This window comes from Sturnira hondurensis, unplaced genomic scaffold (assembly GCF_014824575.4).
Source record: "Sturnira hondurensis isolate 20B ecotype Veracruz unplaced genomic scaffold, ASM1482457v3 Scaffold0012353, whole genome shotgun sequence".
In the NCBI taxonomy this organism is placed as follows: domain Eukaryota; kingdom Metazoa; phylum Chordata; class Mammalia; order Chiroptera; family Phyllostomidae; genus Sturnira; species Sturnira hondurensis.
Window position 1 is genome coordinate 1 of NW_028084984.1, and position 14,173 is coordinate 14,173.

The window sequence follows — 14,173 nt, forward strand, 5'->3', positions numbered from 1 at the left end:
CTAGAATACTCTATCCAGCGAAGCTATTATTTGGAATTGAGGGTGCAAATAAAGTGCTTCCCAGACAGTGTAAAGCTAAAGGAGTCCATCATCACTAAGCCATTTTTATATGAAATGTTAAAGGGACTTATTTAAGAAGATCAAAACTATGAACATTAGAATGTCAATAAATTCACAACTATCAACAATTGAATCTAGAAAATAAACTAAAGAAACAACCAGAACAGAAACAGAATCATAGATGTGGAGATCATTTGAAGGGTTTTCAGTTTGGAGGGAAAGGGAAAAAATGGTGGAAAAAGTGCAGGAATTCAGAAGTACAAATTGGTAGATATGGAATAGTAGAGAGATGGTAAGAAAAGTATAAAAACTGGAGTATCCAAAGACTTTATATGCATGACCCATGGACATGAACTAAGGGAGGAATTGCTGGAGGGAATGAGGGTACTGGATGGATTGGGGCCTAGGGGGAATAGTTGAAACAACTGTAATAGCATAATCAATGAAAATATAAAAAAATAAATAAATACTACTCCTTTGCAAAAAAGTAAATAAATGAGATATGTGGACATATTTAGGTGAGTCCAAATAAACAGTTCAGTGATAAAGTGGTATGCATGAACATATATATTCATTCATGTACATTTTTATTTCAAATAAAGACACACATATGGACACAAACAGATTCATACATAATCTCATATTTGAGAAGAAACAAGAGAAAGTTGAAAAGAATAGAAATAAAAAGAATGAATGTTTAAATTAACATAAAATTTAAAGATGTAGAAAATTAAACACAAAGATTTAAAGTACATAGTAGACATAAATTTAAATGAATTTCTTTTACTATATAACTGCTTCAAAAGTATCAAATATGAAGCACATTGACACGTATGCAAGAAGAAATTCTCTACCAGCCAGAGAGGCTAAATATCTACAAAATGATTATACATGTCTTCCACTTAAGGGGAGATTATAATGCAAAATGTTTTTCCCCAGGGGCGTGGGGGCTAAATTAATGAAATAAGACACTTTATCTCAGTTTCTTGAACGAAATTTCTTTGGATAAATATCTGTTTTCAATTATTAATGCTAACGTAAAATTATCACACCAGTGATTTAAAAACAAACACATTTGTGCTCTTATATTCCGGAGACCTAATGGGTGAAAATCAAGACATTTGGAGAGCTAGCTTTCTTCTGGACGCTATGGGGAAGAATCTATTTACTTTTCTATTCCAAGGTTACACCATAGTGCAAAAACATGTAAATGCATTTCTTATAAGTAACAAATATTTCATAGTGAGGGCTTACATGACAGCTTTTGTGATATGAAGTTGAAATTCCAAATTGTTTTGGCCACCGTGTCATGCATCCCTGTGTGTAACACTCAAGGTTTAATCAAAGGAACTTAGTTCTCCCCCTGTTGAAAAGAAAAATAACAATTTTCTGTGCTCATAATGGGCCAAGCCCCTGCCACAATTCAATATTTAGGGATTTGAGTTCTCTAATCCAGACTGGAATCTTGGTCTTAAATTTGGAAAAGTTTTACATGAGGGTTTGGATAAAGTGCTGGGAGGTTAATCTTTTGGAACCCAGAGACTTTATGAAGAAGAACTAGTAAAAATAGGATTCACTGAACTTCCAAGCTGGTGTTTTGGGAACACAGAATCTCCAGAAAAATGGCCCCTTATGTCTAGATCCGCAGGGAAATCATGAGATTACAGGTTGAAATAACAAGATGGAAATGTACCTATGAGCAGACATAGGGAGCTGTAAATATCTCCTTATCTCCGGTCTCCCAGCATGTGCGATCTTGGGCTGGATGGGACCTAGTTGTGGTTTTCGGAACCCTAAGTTTGTGCAGGAGACCAATGCTTGCCTCCTTCCTGCTGTCTTTGTCTGAGCAGAGAGCTTCAGCCTCCACTGTCATCCATCCAGGAGGCTAGACATTCTTTACTGGGAATTCGCCCTCTCAGAGCCCCTGATCAGGTGAGGCCAAGGGTGCATCAGGTGCTTGAGGAAAGGGTCAGAGAAAGCCATAGCCAAGCATGTTTACCTGAGATCTTTGAAGGCCATCAGTCTATGGTTGTTTGCTTGCCTGATTAACTAGTTTGTGATTTGTTTTTGATCCTGGAAAGAGAAGTAAACATTGAAGTTAGCAAAACATGGGCCATTGCTCACGACTCACTGATGGAAGTCCAATTTAGGTGACAATGGGAGGCAGAAAGTATTTCAAGTGAAAGTAGAACGTGTGCAATGAATTTTGCCATTAAAGGGAGTAGGAAAATAGAGTACTAGGGGTGTAGAGCTGTCCAGTAAAGTGAACGCATTCTTTATTTTCATAATGGGGCACACTCAATACTCTCTCTTATTGATGAGACAGACCCATATTTAATATAGTCTTGCAAATATTACCTTGCAACAATGGTCATGAGACCTACATCCCATAGTATTTTCTTTGACTCTGGGTATTTGGTTGGCATGAAAAATAATGTATTTTGATAAGTAAAAAGAGGTGTGCTAAATAGCTTAACTTTGCCATTACTTCATTACCTGTGGCCTGAATACATTTGTGGACTAGTTATTCATTTGTTTTGTCTATTATAAATTGTCTGCAGGTTCCAGATATTTACAGAGTGGGGTTAGCATGCTTTGATTCCTGTTTTTCATTGCATTCTTCTAAACCAGGATTTGGAGAGGTTTTTTCATCATTTCGTTGTTGTCATTGAGTATTTTTATGTACATATATGTGTAGAGTATTTGTTAATTGTGTGGGCTCAAATCTAACAATTAGTCACATTGTATTCTCTCCATTGCCTTTTTATTTTCTACTTTTCTTACTGAAAATAAATAGAGTTATTACTTTTATATTCTTCACTTGTGAATCCTTGTTATAAACAAATAATGAGAGTGAGTGTTCTGTGTACTTGGCACAAATAAATCACCCTACACACATATTGCCAACATGGTCACATCTCCATCATTCTTTATTGCTCCTTTGGCCTTCTGTGGTTAGCTCTATTTGCAAAATTGGCATCATCTACCCTCCTCCGGAAGGCACTCTTTATAAAGAGTTAACTAAAGATTATCTGTACCTTCCATAAGATAATTTGAATCCATATATCTCTACATAAGAAGAAATTATAACTTAGATACTGCTTTCTCCCTGATTTTAAAAGCTCTTCTGTCACATTATTTTATTTCCATGTCTCTAGAAATTTAATCTGGGATCAGTGGCCCATGTTGATATTGTTAAGTTACTATTATATTCTCTCTTATTATAAATTAATTTGATTCTCACTTAATTATTTTCTTACAATAGTTTGTAATCAATATACTTAACCTAATTAAATTCCTGCTGGTAATCTTTATTCCATAAGGTCTTGGGGTTTTAAAAAATCTTCTCTTCCTATATCATGTACACATACACACTCATGAGCTTTTGTACAAATGCATAAACAACATCCTGACCCATCAGAAATACTCTTTATGTGTTTTACAGGGTTTTTTTTCTATGTGTCCACTCTTCCTTTGTATTCAACAATATCTATGGTCTCCCCTCCAGTTAAAAAGGGTGTAAGACACTGATTCATCATTTCCATGTCTACATAATATTCCGTGGTGTGGCTGTGCTAGTCACACTTGAAATCTAAGGTATACTTTCTCAATATATTGCCATTATAACAATATAAGGAAATATTTTGAGATTGTTACATTAAAACTCTCGTTCTCCAGTCTGGGTAGTACTGGGTATTACAGAGTCAATACTATTCCCCTAGGGGTCACTGAGCAATTTTGTAGACATTTTTGGCTGTCACCTGGGAGGTGTAAGCAAAGTCCAGGGATGCTCTGAACATCTTGCAATGACCAGGAGAGAACACCCCTCTCAAACAAACACCTGGCCCAGGATGTCAGTCCTGCAGAGACTGAGGAGCCCTGCATTAGAGACACAGGTCCTTGTAGTGTGTAGCTGCCTAGAGACTGTTCTCCCAGTGTGGTAACACTTCACAGTTCTGCCAGGAAAAAACAGAGCACCCCTTTGCTACCTCTTTAAAAGCCTGCACCACAGTCAATGTGACATTTTTCTAAGTTTTTCTCCAGGCTGCCAGGTGTGAAAGAAATTTTTTGTTGTTTGCTGAGCTTTTTCTGATTTTGATCAAAGACCATATTTGATGATCTTTTTAATTTGAATATTATTGTATGGTTATTACATTTTCATTATCAGCCTTTAAAATGACTTTAAAAATTATTTTGGTGGGGTGATAAAGTAGAGGATTAAAGGATAAATGGTGGTAAATTGACTTGGGGTGCTGAACACACAATATAACATATAGGTGATATATCAGAGAACCGTAAACCTGAAGCATACATAATTTTATTAGCCAATATCACCCCAATAAATTCAATACAAATTAAGAGAGTAAAAATAAAAATAGAGAAAAATTGTTATTTCTTAATTGGCTTTGGTGAAATTTTTGGACTTAAAAGTGTTTTGCATTTTATTTCATTAAATATGTCTGTCTTTAATCCTGAATCTCTTGACTTGATTAGGGTGGTTTGGCCCACACATCAATATTAATATATACCTTTTCATCTTCTGACCTAAAAGGACTTGTTACTGTTCCACTGAGTAGGCAATCCCCCCAATTGTATGTAACATGACCGAGGTAGGGGATCAACTGCATTTTCTTGCAGGTGAATGTTTGCTTTTCCAGCTTTTATTCAACAAACCAACCTTTCCAAATATATAGAAAATGAACCTTACCATATGTTAAATGTGCTTATATCCTGAGGCCTAATTCCTGATTTATCCAACAAATAAAACTGAGCCCCTACTTTGCTACCATGTCTAGGAACATGAGACATTACCTTCTGTGTCAGTGCCTCTGCCAATGTAATTACAAATGCATGTTGGTAATTGTACCTTATTTTCATTACTTTTTGACGCTCCCCTCGTTTTCTTCAGCACAGTTGCTAAATCACTCTGTTTAACCAGGTTTTATTCTCCTTGCAATTTTTTTATTAGTTCAGGTAAAGGGGTTCCCATTTAACTGGTAAAATACTAGTTTATGTTGTTGCTCAGTTTTCACTTGGGGTAGTAAATCTGCAAGGTGTTTCCACACCATATATAGGAAACTACCTTTGTGTTTTGTACAAATATATCTTTTTTTCTTTTTTTAAAGATTTTATTTATTTATATTTAGAGGGGAAGGGAAGGAGAGAAGTAGAGAAATATCAATGTATGATTGCCTCTCATGAGTCCCCTCCTGGGAACTGGCCTGCAACCCAGGCATGTGCCCTGACTGGGAATCAAACCGTGATCATGTGGTTCACAGGCCCACACTCAATCCACTGACCTACACCAGCCAGGGCTCTTTTTTGTTTATTATTTTTGCTTGACTTGAAGGAAGTGTACTTAGGGTTGGAAAGCTGCCAGAATCCAAAGTCATTTCTTCCTCATCATCTCTCAAGAGATCACCTGAACTTGTAATCACTAGATCTTTTTTCTTCCTCAGTCCATTTTATTATTTTCTCTTCCTCTACATTTATGTTTCTTTAAATACAGGGCATAAAATGGACATTCCAATCTGGAACACCATGTTTATTTCTGTGTGCAGGCTTACCATTGCTGTGTTGAGGTAGTATGTCTAAGTTCTTTCTGGAAAGACACTTGATCAGAACACCTTGAGTTGTATGTACTCATAGCCTAAATAGTGGGTGAGACAAACACAGAGACCATACACATGAGGAGGCCATGATGAGTGTACCAGTGTGTGCCTTGTAAACTGAAAGCGGTGCTCAGAGCAGGGGTACCTAGACTCAAGTATTCCAAGGTGACTTATCAAACAGTGGGCAGAACTCTTTCAAAAGAAAGAACTAAGGAGGAGATTCTTTTCAATTCACAGGATGTTTCTGCAACTGGGATAATAAAGTGTCTGGTTTACATAATTGTGTACAGGGGACTCTCTGGGACTTGAAGTTGCAACAATAACACACAGGCCCCATTGTTTTTAATATCCTCTAACACCATCTCTCCTGCTCCTGACACACTGGCTGCTTCCGAGCCTTGGTTTTCTAAAACCACCATCTTCCTCAGGGCCTTTGTGTTGGCTGTTCTTCTGCCTGGCAGATGCTTTCTCCCCCCTTGGCTCCCGCTTAGTTTTCTTTGAGGTTCCTGTTAAAATGTTGCTTGTTGGCAAGCCTTGACTAAACTCTATGAAAAAGAACACCTTCAGCATGGACAGCCCTGAGAACTTCACAGTAAGTGAAGTAAGCCTGTCAGAAAAAGACAAATCCCATATGGTTTCACTCATATGTGGAGTCTGATGAACAAATTGATCTAACAAGCAAAAGAGACAAGCAAAATATGGATAGATAAACTGCAGGATGACAGCTATTGAGTGGGAGATTAGGAGGTGGAGGAGTGAGCAAAAAAAAAGGGCTCATGGACAGGGACAACAGTGTTTTTTTGCGGGGGGGGATAGAAAATATCAGAGGGTTAAATCGTTATAGGAAAATTGCAAAAAAATAGAAAAATAGAAACATTTATTTCCTCTCTTCACTCCCTGCATGTAATGTGTCTTGCTTTTCTATATAGCATCTGCACCATTGGATATGTTATAGTATTGTTTTTGTTTGATTATATTTTTTGTTCATCATTAGTTTATATAGACTTTTGTTTTTCATCATACCATACTCTGAACAGTGCTGGGAACATGGTCTGAAGTAAGCATACAGGTATATTCCTCAAATACATGAACAATATCCCCAATAAAATAGCAAATATAATGTTGCTTGAAAAATGAGTTGATGGTAAAAAAGGGAATTTTATCAGCAATGGCAGTAAACATGCCTTAATGGAAACCAGATCCTAACTCAGTAAGGAAATTATTTTTTTGCATTCTAAAAGAAAAATGTAGCATTTATTCTCAGCTACTAATGTAAAAATTAGTTATTCATTTTCTTCTATTTTTTGGTAGACACCTCCTTACATGGAACCAGGAAATGTTACACAAATTTCAGAGTTTCTTCTCCTGGGACTATCAGAAGAACCAGAACTGCAGCCCATCCTATTTGGGCTCTTCCTCACAATGTACCTGATCACTGTGTTGGGAAACTTGCTCATCATCCTGGCCGTCAGCTCAGACTCCCACCTCCACACACCCATGTACTTCTTCCTCTCCAACCTGTCCTTGGCTGACATCTGTTTCACCTCCACCATTGTCCCAAAGATGCTGGTAAATATTCAGACACAGAGCAAAGTCATCACTTATGCAGATTGCATCACCCAGATGTATTTTTTCATACACTTTGCAGGGTTGGATGACTTCATCCTTACTGTCATGGCCTATGACAGGTATGTGGCCATCTGCCACCCCCTGCACTACACAGTCATCATGAACTCCCACCTCTGTGGGCTGCTGGTTCTGGTGTCCTGGATCATTAGTGTTCTGAATTCCTTGTTACAAAGCGTAATGGTGTTGGAGCTGTCCTTCTGCTCAGACTTGGGAATCCCCCACTTTTTTTGTGAACTCAAAGAGGTGGTCCAACTTGCCTGTTCTGACACCTTACCTAATGACATTGTGATGTACTTTTCAGCAGGGCTGTTGGCTGGTGGTCCCCTTACTGGGATCCTTTATTCTTATTCTAAAATAGTCTCCTCCATATATGCAATCCCATCAGTACAGGGTAAGTATAAAGCATTTTCCACCTGTGCATCTCACATCTCAGTTGTTTCATTATTTTATGGTACAAGCCTAGGTGTGTATCTTGGTTCTGCTGGTACCCACAGCTCACAGTCAAGTGCAACAGCCTCAGTGATGTACACTGTAGTCACACCCATGCTGAACCCCTCATCTACAGTCTCAGGAACAAGGACATAAAGAGGTCTCTGAACAGATTCCTTGGCAGGTAGGCTTTTCAACGGCCAACTGTACATGGCTGAAGAAGTTCCCCCAAATGTTCAAAGCTTCAGAGCAAGAATTTCTGACACAAGGTAATACAACCTCTGGGCCATACATAATTAGAAATTCTCATATGTCTCATTGGTTCACATGAATTACACTACCAATATTTATTCTCTTATGACTTATATCATTACAAGTAATATTTCTGTTGTTTTACTGAAAGAGTAGTCATGTATTGTGGTATTCTTTTGGACTAAAGTAGACTTGGATACTGAGGTCATGTATATAATTTTGTTGTAGAAGAACATCTGAGGCCACAGTTTTACTTTCATGGGCATCATTATTTTCTATAGCACTATGTTTACTATGCTTCTTGATAATGTAGACTTGAACATGCTGGTAGGTTTTATAGCTGGTCTCCTGGTTTTATATACACTATTGTGTTATTCAGCTGTGTGTCCACATACCTACATAGCCCCTGGAAAAAGCTGACTATTTAATCCATGTTTCCAAGAAAAGTCTACTATGAAATATACATTTTAGTATTTTTCAGATGACGATACATACAATGAAGGAAAAAGTGCCAGACAATGTATTATTATACAAAATATTTTTCATGCTGCACATCTACTCATTGAAGTGTGGAATATGATGTCCATGTGTGAGGAGTGAAGAATTACATGGAGTTTTTGTGTTTTTTTCTGAAGTATTTTCCTGTTCCTGCTGATGTGCTCCCTGAAAATGGACTCATCCTAGTGCTCTAAGTGAAATGTCTCCCCTTTTCCAAATGTTTCCAAATCCACCAAAGTGACAGTGAGTTAACAATACGAATGTCAAACAATATATATCTCATTTATATGCAGGAATGTTTTCAGTCTTTATGATTAAATGATGAATCACACGGGAGCTAAAATCCTGCCCAGGCATTTGAAAAGGGGTCACCAATTTTCCTGCACGAAGGTGCACATCATTCTACCCTGTTCTGACTGCCTGGAAGGGAATCTCAGTGGACTTGCTTTAATGCAGTTATCTGAAATATATGTGAATAGAAGCACGATTGTGAATGCTGTCCTCCATCAGTACAAATGTTAAAAGTAAAAAGTAGCAGATTATTATAATTGCCCTCCCTTAGTTCTGTTTGCTTTGATTATAGCATCAGTTTGCTATTCCTATATAACAAGCCATCTGAAAAGCAAATGGTTTAATGTAACTCCTTTATTTTTTAATTGGTTTGTATAGTGGGGATGTGTTTTGATCTCTGCTGGTCTCCTCATGAGTCTGGGGTCAGCTAAGGGTCAGTTGGAGTGTGTCTGCTGACCTTGGCTGGGCTTCTAATATATGAATGGCTCAGCTACTGCGGCTGATCTAGGGAGGCCTTGGCTGGGTAAGTGTGCTCTGTCAATATGTCTCTTTCTCCTCTGGAAGTTCCGCCTGGATTGTTCACAGGGCTGAGCCAGAATTCTGGGTGAGAAAAGTTGAAATGACAAAGCCTGGTAAAGCATACTGTCACTTTAACAATATTTATTAGGCTAAAACAAATAAAAAATTCTAATTCTGTCCCATTTCAAAGGTGGAAAATATTCTCTCCTCTGGATAAGAGGAGCTTCACAGTCACATTCCCAAAGACTGGAAACAAAGAATTGGTGACAACTCTGAAAACAGTCTACCTACCACTTGTGTAAATTTCAATTCAGTCAAGTTTTATTTCTGCATCCACTCTCCCCCGCCCCAACAATGGAATGATCTTAGAGAAAAAAAGTGAGAGTAAAAATATGTTTAATGAGCTCCTGTGAAAATTCCACTCTAGAGGTCCATACCCCTGTGAATGTGAACACCTCTACCTCTGGCCCCCACCACCCGGGCCTGCAGCTTGCCATTTTTAGGCTAAAAAAAAATTAAACTTTTTCTTTCAGATTTCTTGAGTGCAGGGACTTAACTCTTGGATTAACAGGGCTAGGGAGATCGTGTACCATCTCTTTGGTCTTCCTCGTGTAGATAGTGCTATTCTTTTATTGCCCTGCTCTTCACATATTCATAGTAATTTCCAATCTGATACTTGTATTTGCTGGGGGTGGGATGCCTGTGGATGGAGGTGGCATTTGAAATGTAGATACAGCAGAGAATGGAATTTGAAAGAGGGGGGGATGTTGTTGCAGTAGTTCCACTGTGAGTATCCTGAATGTGAGCGTTGAGGAGAGATGAGAATCTCTGGAGACTGCAAGGTACCTATGAGGGAGTGCAGTAAGTGATTTCACAAGTGCCTACCCATGCCAGGTTCCTTTCCAGTAGAGGGCTAGTTTTTGACCACTAACTATTTACTTATGCAGAGAAAACATCTCTAATTTTTTCATTTGTTCTTCTTATGGCATTCTGGGCGACTATATTAATAATTACCTTTTCGGAGTCTTCTAATTTCTCCAGGCTTTTTTAAAAAAAGTCCTCACCCTAGGATATGTTTATTGATTTTACAGAAAGGTGAAGTGGGGGAAAGAGAGACAGACAAACATCAATGTGGCAGAGAAACATTGACTGATTGCTTCCCTATGTGCCCCAACCAGGATCAGACCCTTAACCTAATATGTGATCTAATGGGATGAAACCACAAACTTCTGGTGTACGGTATGATGCTCCAACCAACTGAACCATTTGTGTGCAGCAATTATCAAATATATACATACACTTATTACAACAATGTGTTGAGTTTGGGATGGCACTAAACTTAAAGGGAAGTTCTGCCACAATAAAGACTTCAATAAATTAAACCTTTATCTATTTGCAAATCATGGGTGTAGAGTTGGGGAGGGAGTTCAGGCTACTCTGACAGTCTCATGAAATTGTTAAAGAAATAGTCTTCCAATCCATGAACAATGGTACATGCTTTTATTTGATTGTGTCTTCCTTAATTATTTTCTTCAGTGTTATGTGGTTTTCTGAGTACAGGTCTCTCACCTCCTTGGTTAGGTTTATTCCTAGGTACTTTATTTTTCTTGTTGCTATATCAAATGGAATTTCATTCCAGATCTCTGTTTCTGATATTTCATTGTTGGTGCACAACATGCCTTTGATTGTTGAATATTGACAGACACTTCTCCAAGGAGGACATACAGAGAGTCCACAGACACATGAAAAGATGCTCAGCATCACTAGCCAACACAGAGATGCAAATTAAAATCACAATGAGATACCACTTCACAGCAGTCAGAATGGCCATCATAAACAAATCAACAAGTGTTAGATAGGTTGTGGAGAAAAGGGAACCCTAGTGAACTGTTAGTGGGAATTCAAACTGGTGCAGCCACTGTGGAAAACAGTATGGAATTTTCTCAGACTAAAAATGGAACTGACTTTTAATCTGCCAATTCCATTGCTGTGATTATATCCTAAGAACCCTGAAACACCAACCAGAAAAAACTGTGCACCGTAATGTTCATGGCAGCACAATTTACACTAGCCAAGTACTGGAAGCAACCTATCTTATTCATTTCCCCATCAGCAAATGAATGAATTGAAAAACCATGGTACATTTACACGATGGAATGTTATGCAGCAGAAATAAAGAAGGAGCTTTTATGCTTTGCAATAGCTTGGATGGAGCTGGAGAGCATTATGCTAAGTAAAATAGGCCAGGCAGTGAAAGTAAAATACCATATGATATGATCTCACCTGTGAGTGGAATCTAATCAACAAAAGAAAGAAGCAAGCAGAATATAACAAGAAAATAGAAATCAAGAACAATCTGACAGTAAACACAGGGGAGATAGGAGGAGATAATGGGGGGCAAAAGGAAAAGGGGTTTTAAGAACAACTGAAGGACACATGGACAAAACCAGGGGTGAGTGGGATAAGTGGAGGGAGGTGGGGATAGCTGAGGAAGTGGGGGCAAATACAGCCAACTATACTTGAACAAATTTTTTCTAAAAAAAAGGCATATAAGCTAACAAGAAAAGTAACATTAGGAACAACAAAAAAAATAATAGTCTTATTTTTTATGCACCATGATTCCCAGTGTGTCTCCTCAAGCCACAGAGACCCTTAAATACTTCCGGTAAGTGCTCTCAAGTGTACTCTACCAATCACAGATTTTGAGGAAACACAGGTGTGTCTTCCAGAGGTCTCATGAGTGCTTCCACCTCCCTGCCCTTTCTTAGAACAAGAACCATACAACAAATGTTCTATTCCAGAGTCTGGAGGGAGATTCTGAGTTACCAGAGTATCTTCTTTCCCCCATCTCTCNGTGTGTATCTTGGTTCTGCTGGTACCCACAGCTCACAGTCAAGTGCAACAGCCTCAGTGATGTACACTGTAGTCACACCCATGCTGAACCCCTTCATCTACAGTATCAGAAACAAGGACATAAAGAGGGCTCTGAAAAGATTCCTTGGCAGGTAGGCTTTTCAAAGGCCAACTGTACATGGCTGAAGAAGTTCCCCCAAATGTTCAAAGCTTCAGAGCAAGAATTTCTGACACAAGGTAATACAACCTCTGGACCATACATAATTAGAAATTCTCATATGTCTCATTGGTTCACATGAATTACACTACCAATATTTATTCTCTTATGACTTATATCATTACAAGTAATATTTCTGTTGTTTTACTGAAAGAGTAGTCATGTATTGTGGTATTCTTTTGGACTAAAGTAGACTTGGATACTGAGGTCATGTATATAATTTTGTTGTAGAAGAACATCTGAGGCCACAGTTTTACTTTCATGGGCATCATTATTTTCTATAGCAGTATGTTTACTATGCTTCTTGATAATGTAGACTTGAACATGCTGGTAGGTTTTATAGCTGGTCTCCTGGTTTTATATACACTATTGTGTTATTCACTTGTGTGTCCACATGCCTACATAGCCCCTGGAAAAAGCTGACTATTTAATCCATGTTTCCAAGAAAAGTCTACTATGAAATATACATTTTAGTATATTTCAGATGACGATACATACAATGAAGGAAAAAGTGCCAGACAATGTATTATTATACAAAATATTTTTCATGCAGCACATCTACTCATTGAAGTGTGGAATATGATGTCCATGTGTGAGGAGTGAAGAATTACATGGAGTTTTTGTGTTTTTTTCTGAAGTATTTTCCTGTTCCTGCTGATGTGCTCCCTGAAAATGGACTCATCCTAGTGCTCTAAGTGAAATGTCTCCCCTTTTCCAAATGTTTCCAAATCCACCAAAGTGACAGTGAGTTAACAATATGAATGTCAAACAATATATATCTCATTTATACGCAGGAATGTTTTCAGTCTTTATGATTAAATGATGAATCACACGGGAGCTAAAATCCTGCCCAGGCATTTGAAAAGGGGTCACCAATTTTCCTGCACAAAGGTGCACATCATTCTACCCTGTTCTGACTGCCTGGAAGGGAATCTCAGTGGACTTGCTTTAATGCAGTTATCTGAAACATATGTGAATAGAAGCACGATTGTGAATGCTGTCCTCCATCAGTACAAATGTTAAAAGTAAAAAGTAGCAGATTATTATAATTGCCCTCCCTTAGTTCTGTTTGCTTTGATTATAGCATCAGTTTGCTATTCCTATATAACAAGCCATCTGAAAAGCAAATGGTTTAATGTAACTCCTTTATTTTCTAATTGGTTTGTATAGTGGGGATGTGTTTTGATCTCTGCTGGTCTCCTCATGAGTCTGGGGTCAGCTAAGGGTCAGTTGGGGTGTGTCTGCTGACCTTGGCTGGGCTTCTAATATATGAATGGCTCAGCTACTGCGGCTGATCTAGGGAGGCCTTGGCTGGGTCAGTGTGCTCTGTCAATATGTCCCTTTCTCCTCTGGAAGTTCCACCTGGATTGTTCACAGGGCTGAGCCAGAATTCTGGGTGAGAAAAGTTGAAATGACAAAGCCTGGTAAAGCATACTGTCACTTCAACAATATTTATTAGGCTAAAACAAATAAAAAATTCTAATTCTGTCCCATTTCAAAGGTGAAAAATATTCTCTCCTCTGGATAAGAGGAGCTTCACAGTCACATTCTCAAAGACTGGAAACAAAGAATTGGTGACAACTCTGAAAACAGTCTACCTACCACTTGTGTAAATTTCAATTCAGTCAAGTTTTATTTCTGCATCCACTCTCCCCCGCCCCAACAATGAAATGATCTTAGAGAAAAAAAGTGAGAGTAAAAATATGTTTAATGAGCTCCTGTGAAAATTCCACTCTAGAGGTCCATACCCCTGTGAATATGAACACCTCTACCTCTGGCCCCCATCACCCGGGCCTGCAGCTTGCCATTTTTA

The 14,173-nt window shown here is 38.3% G+C and overlaps 1 protein-coding gene across 2 annotated transcripts; it reads left to right on the forward strand.

The window, feature by feature from the left end:
• Window positions 1–6,995: 6,995 nt before the first annotated feature.
• Window positions 6,996–12,299, forward strand: LOC118997038 (olfactory receptor 7A17-like). Of its 2 annotated transcripts, none has more exons than XM_037060678.1 (2): window positions 6,996–7,801; window positions 12,176–12,299. In XM_037060678.1, the coding sequence occupies exons 1-2, from the start codon at window positions 6,996–6,998 to the stop codon at window positions 12,297–12,299; spliced, it is 930 nt and encodes a 309-aa protein (XP_036916573.1). The 2 variants fall into 2 exon arrangements, with proteins under 2 accessions (XP_036916573.1, XP_036916574.1); XM_037060679.1 differs by having other exon boundaries at window positions 12,188–12,299.
• Window positions 12,300–14,173: the final 1,874 nt, after the last annotated feature.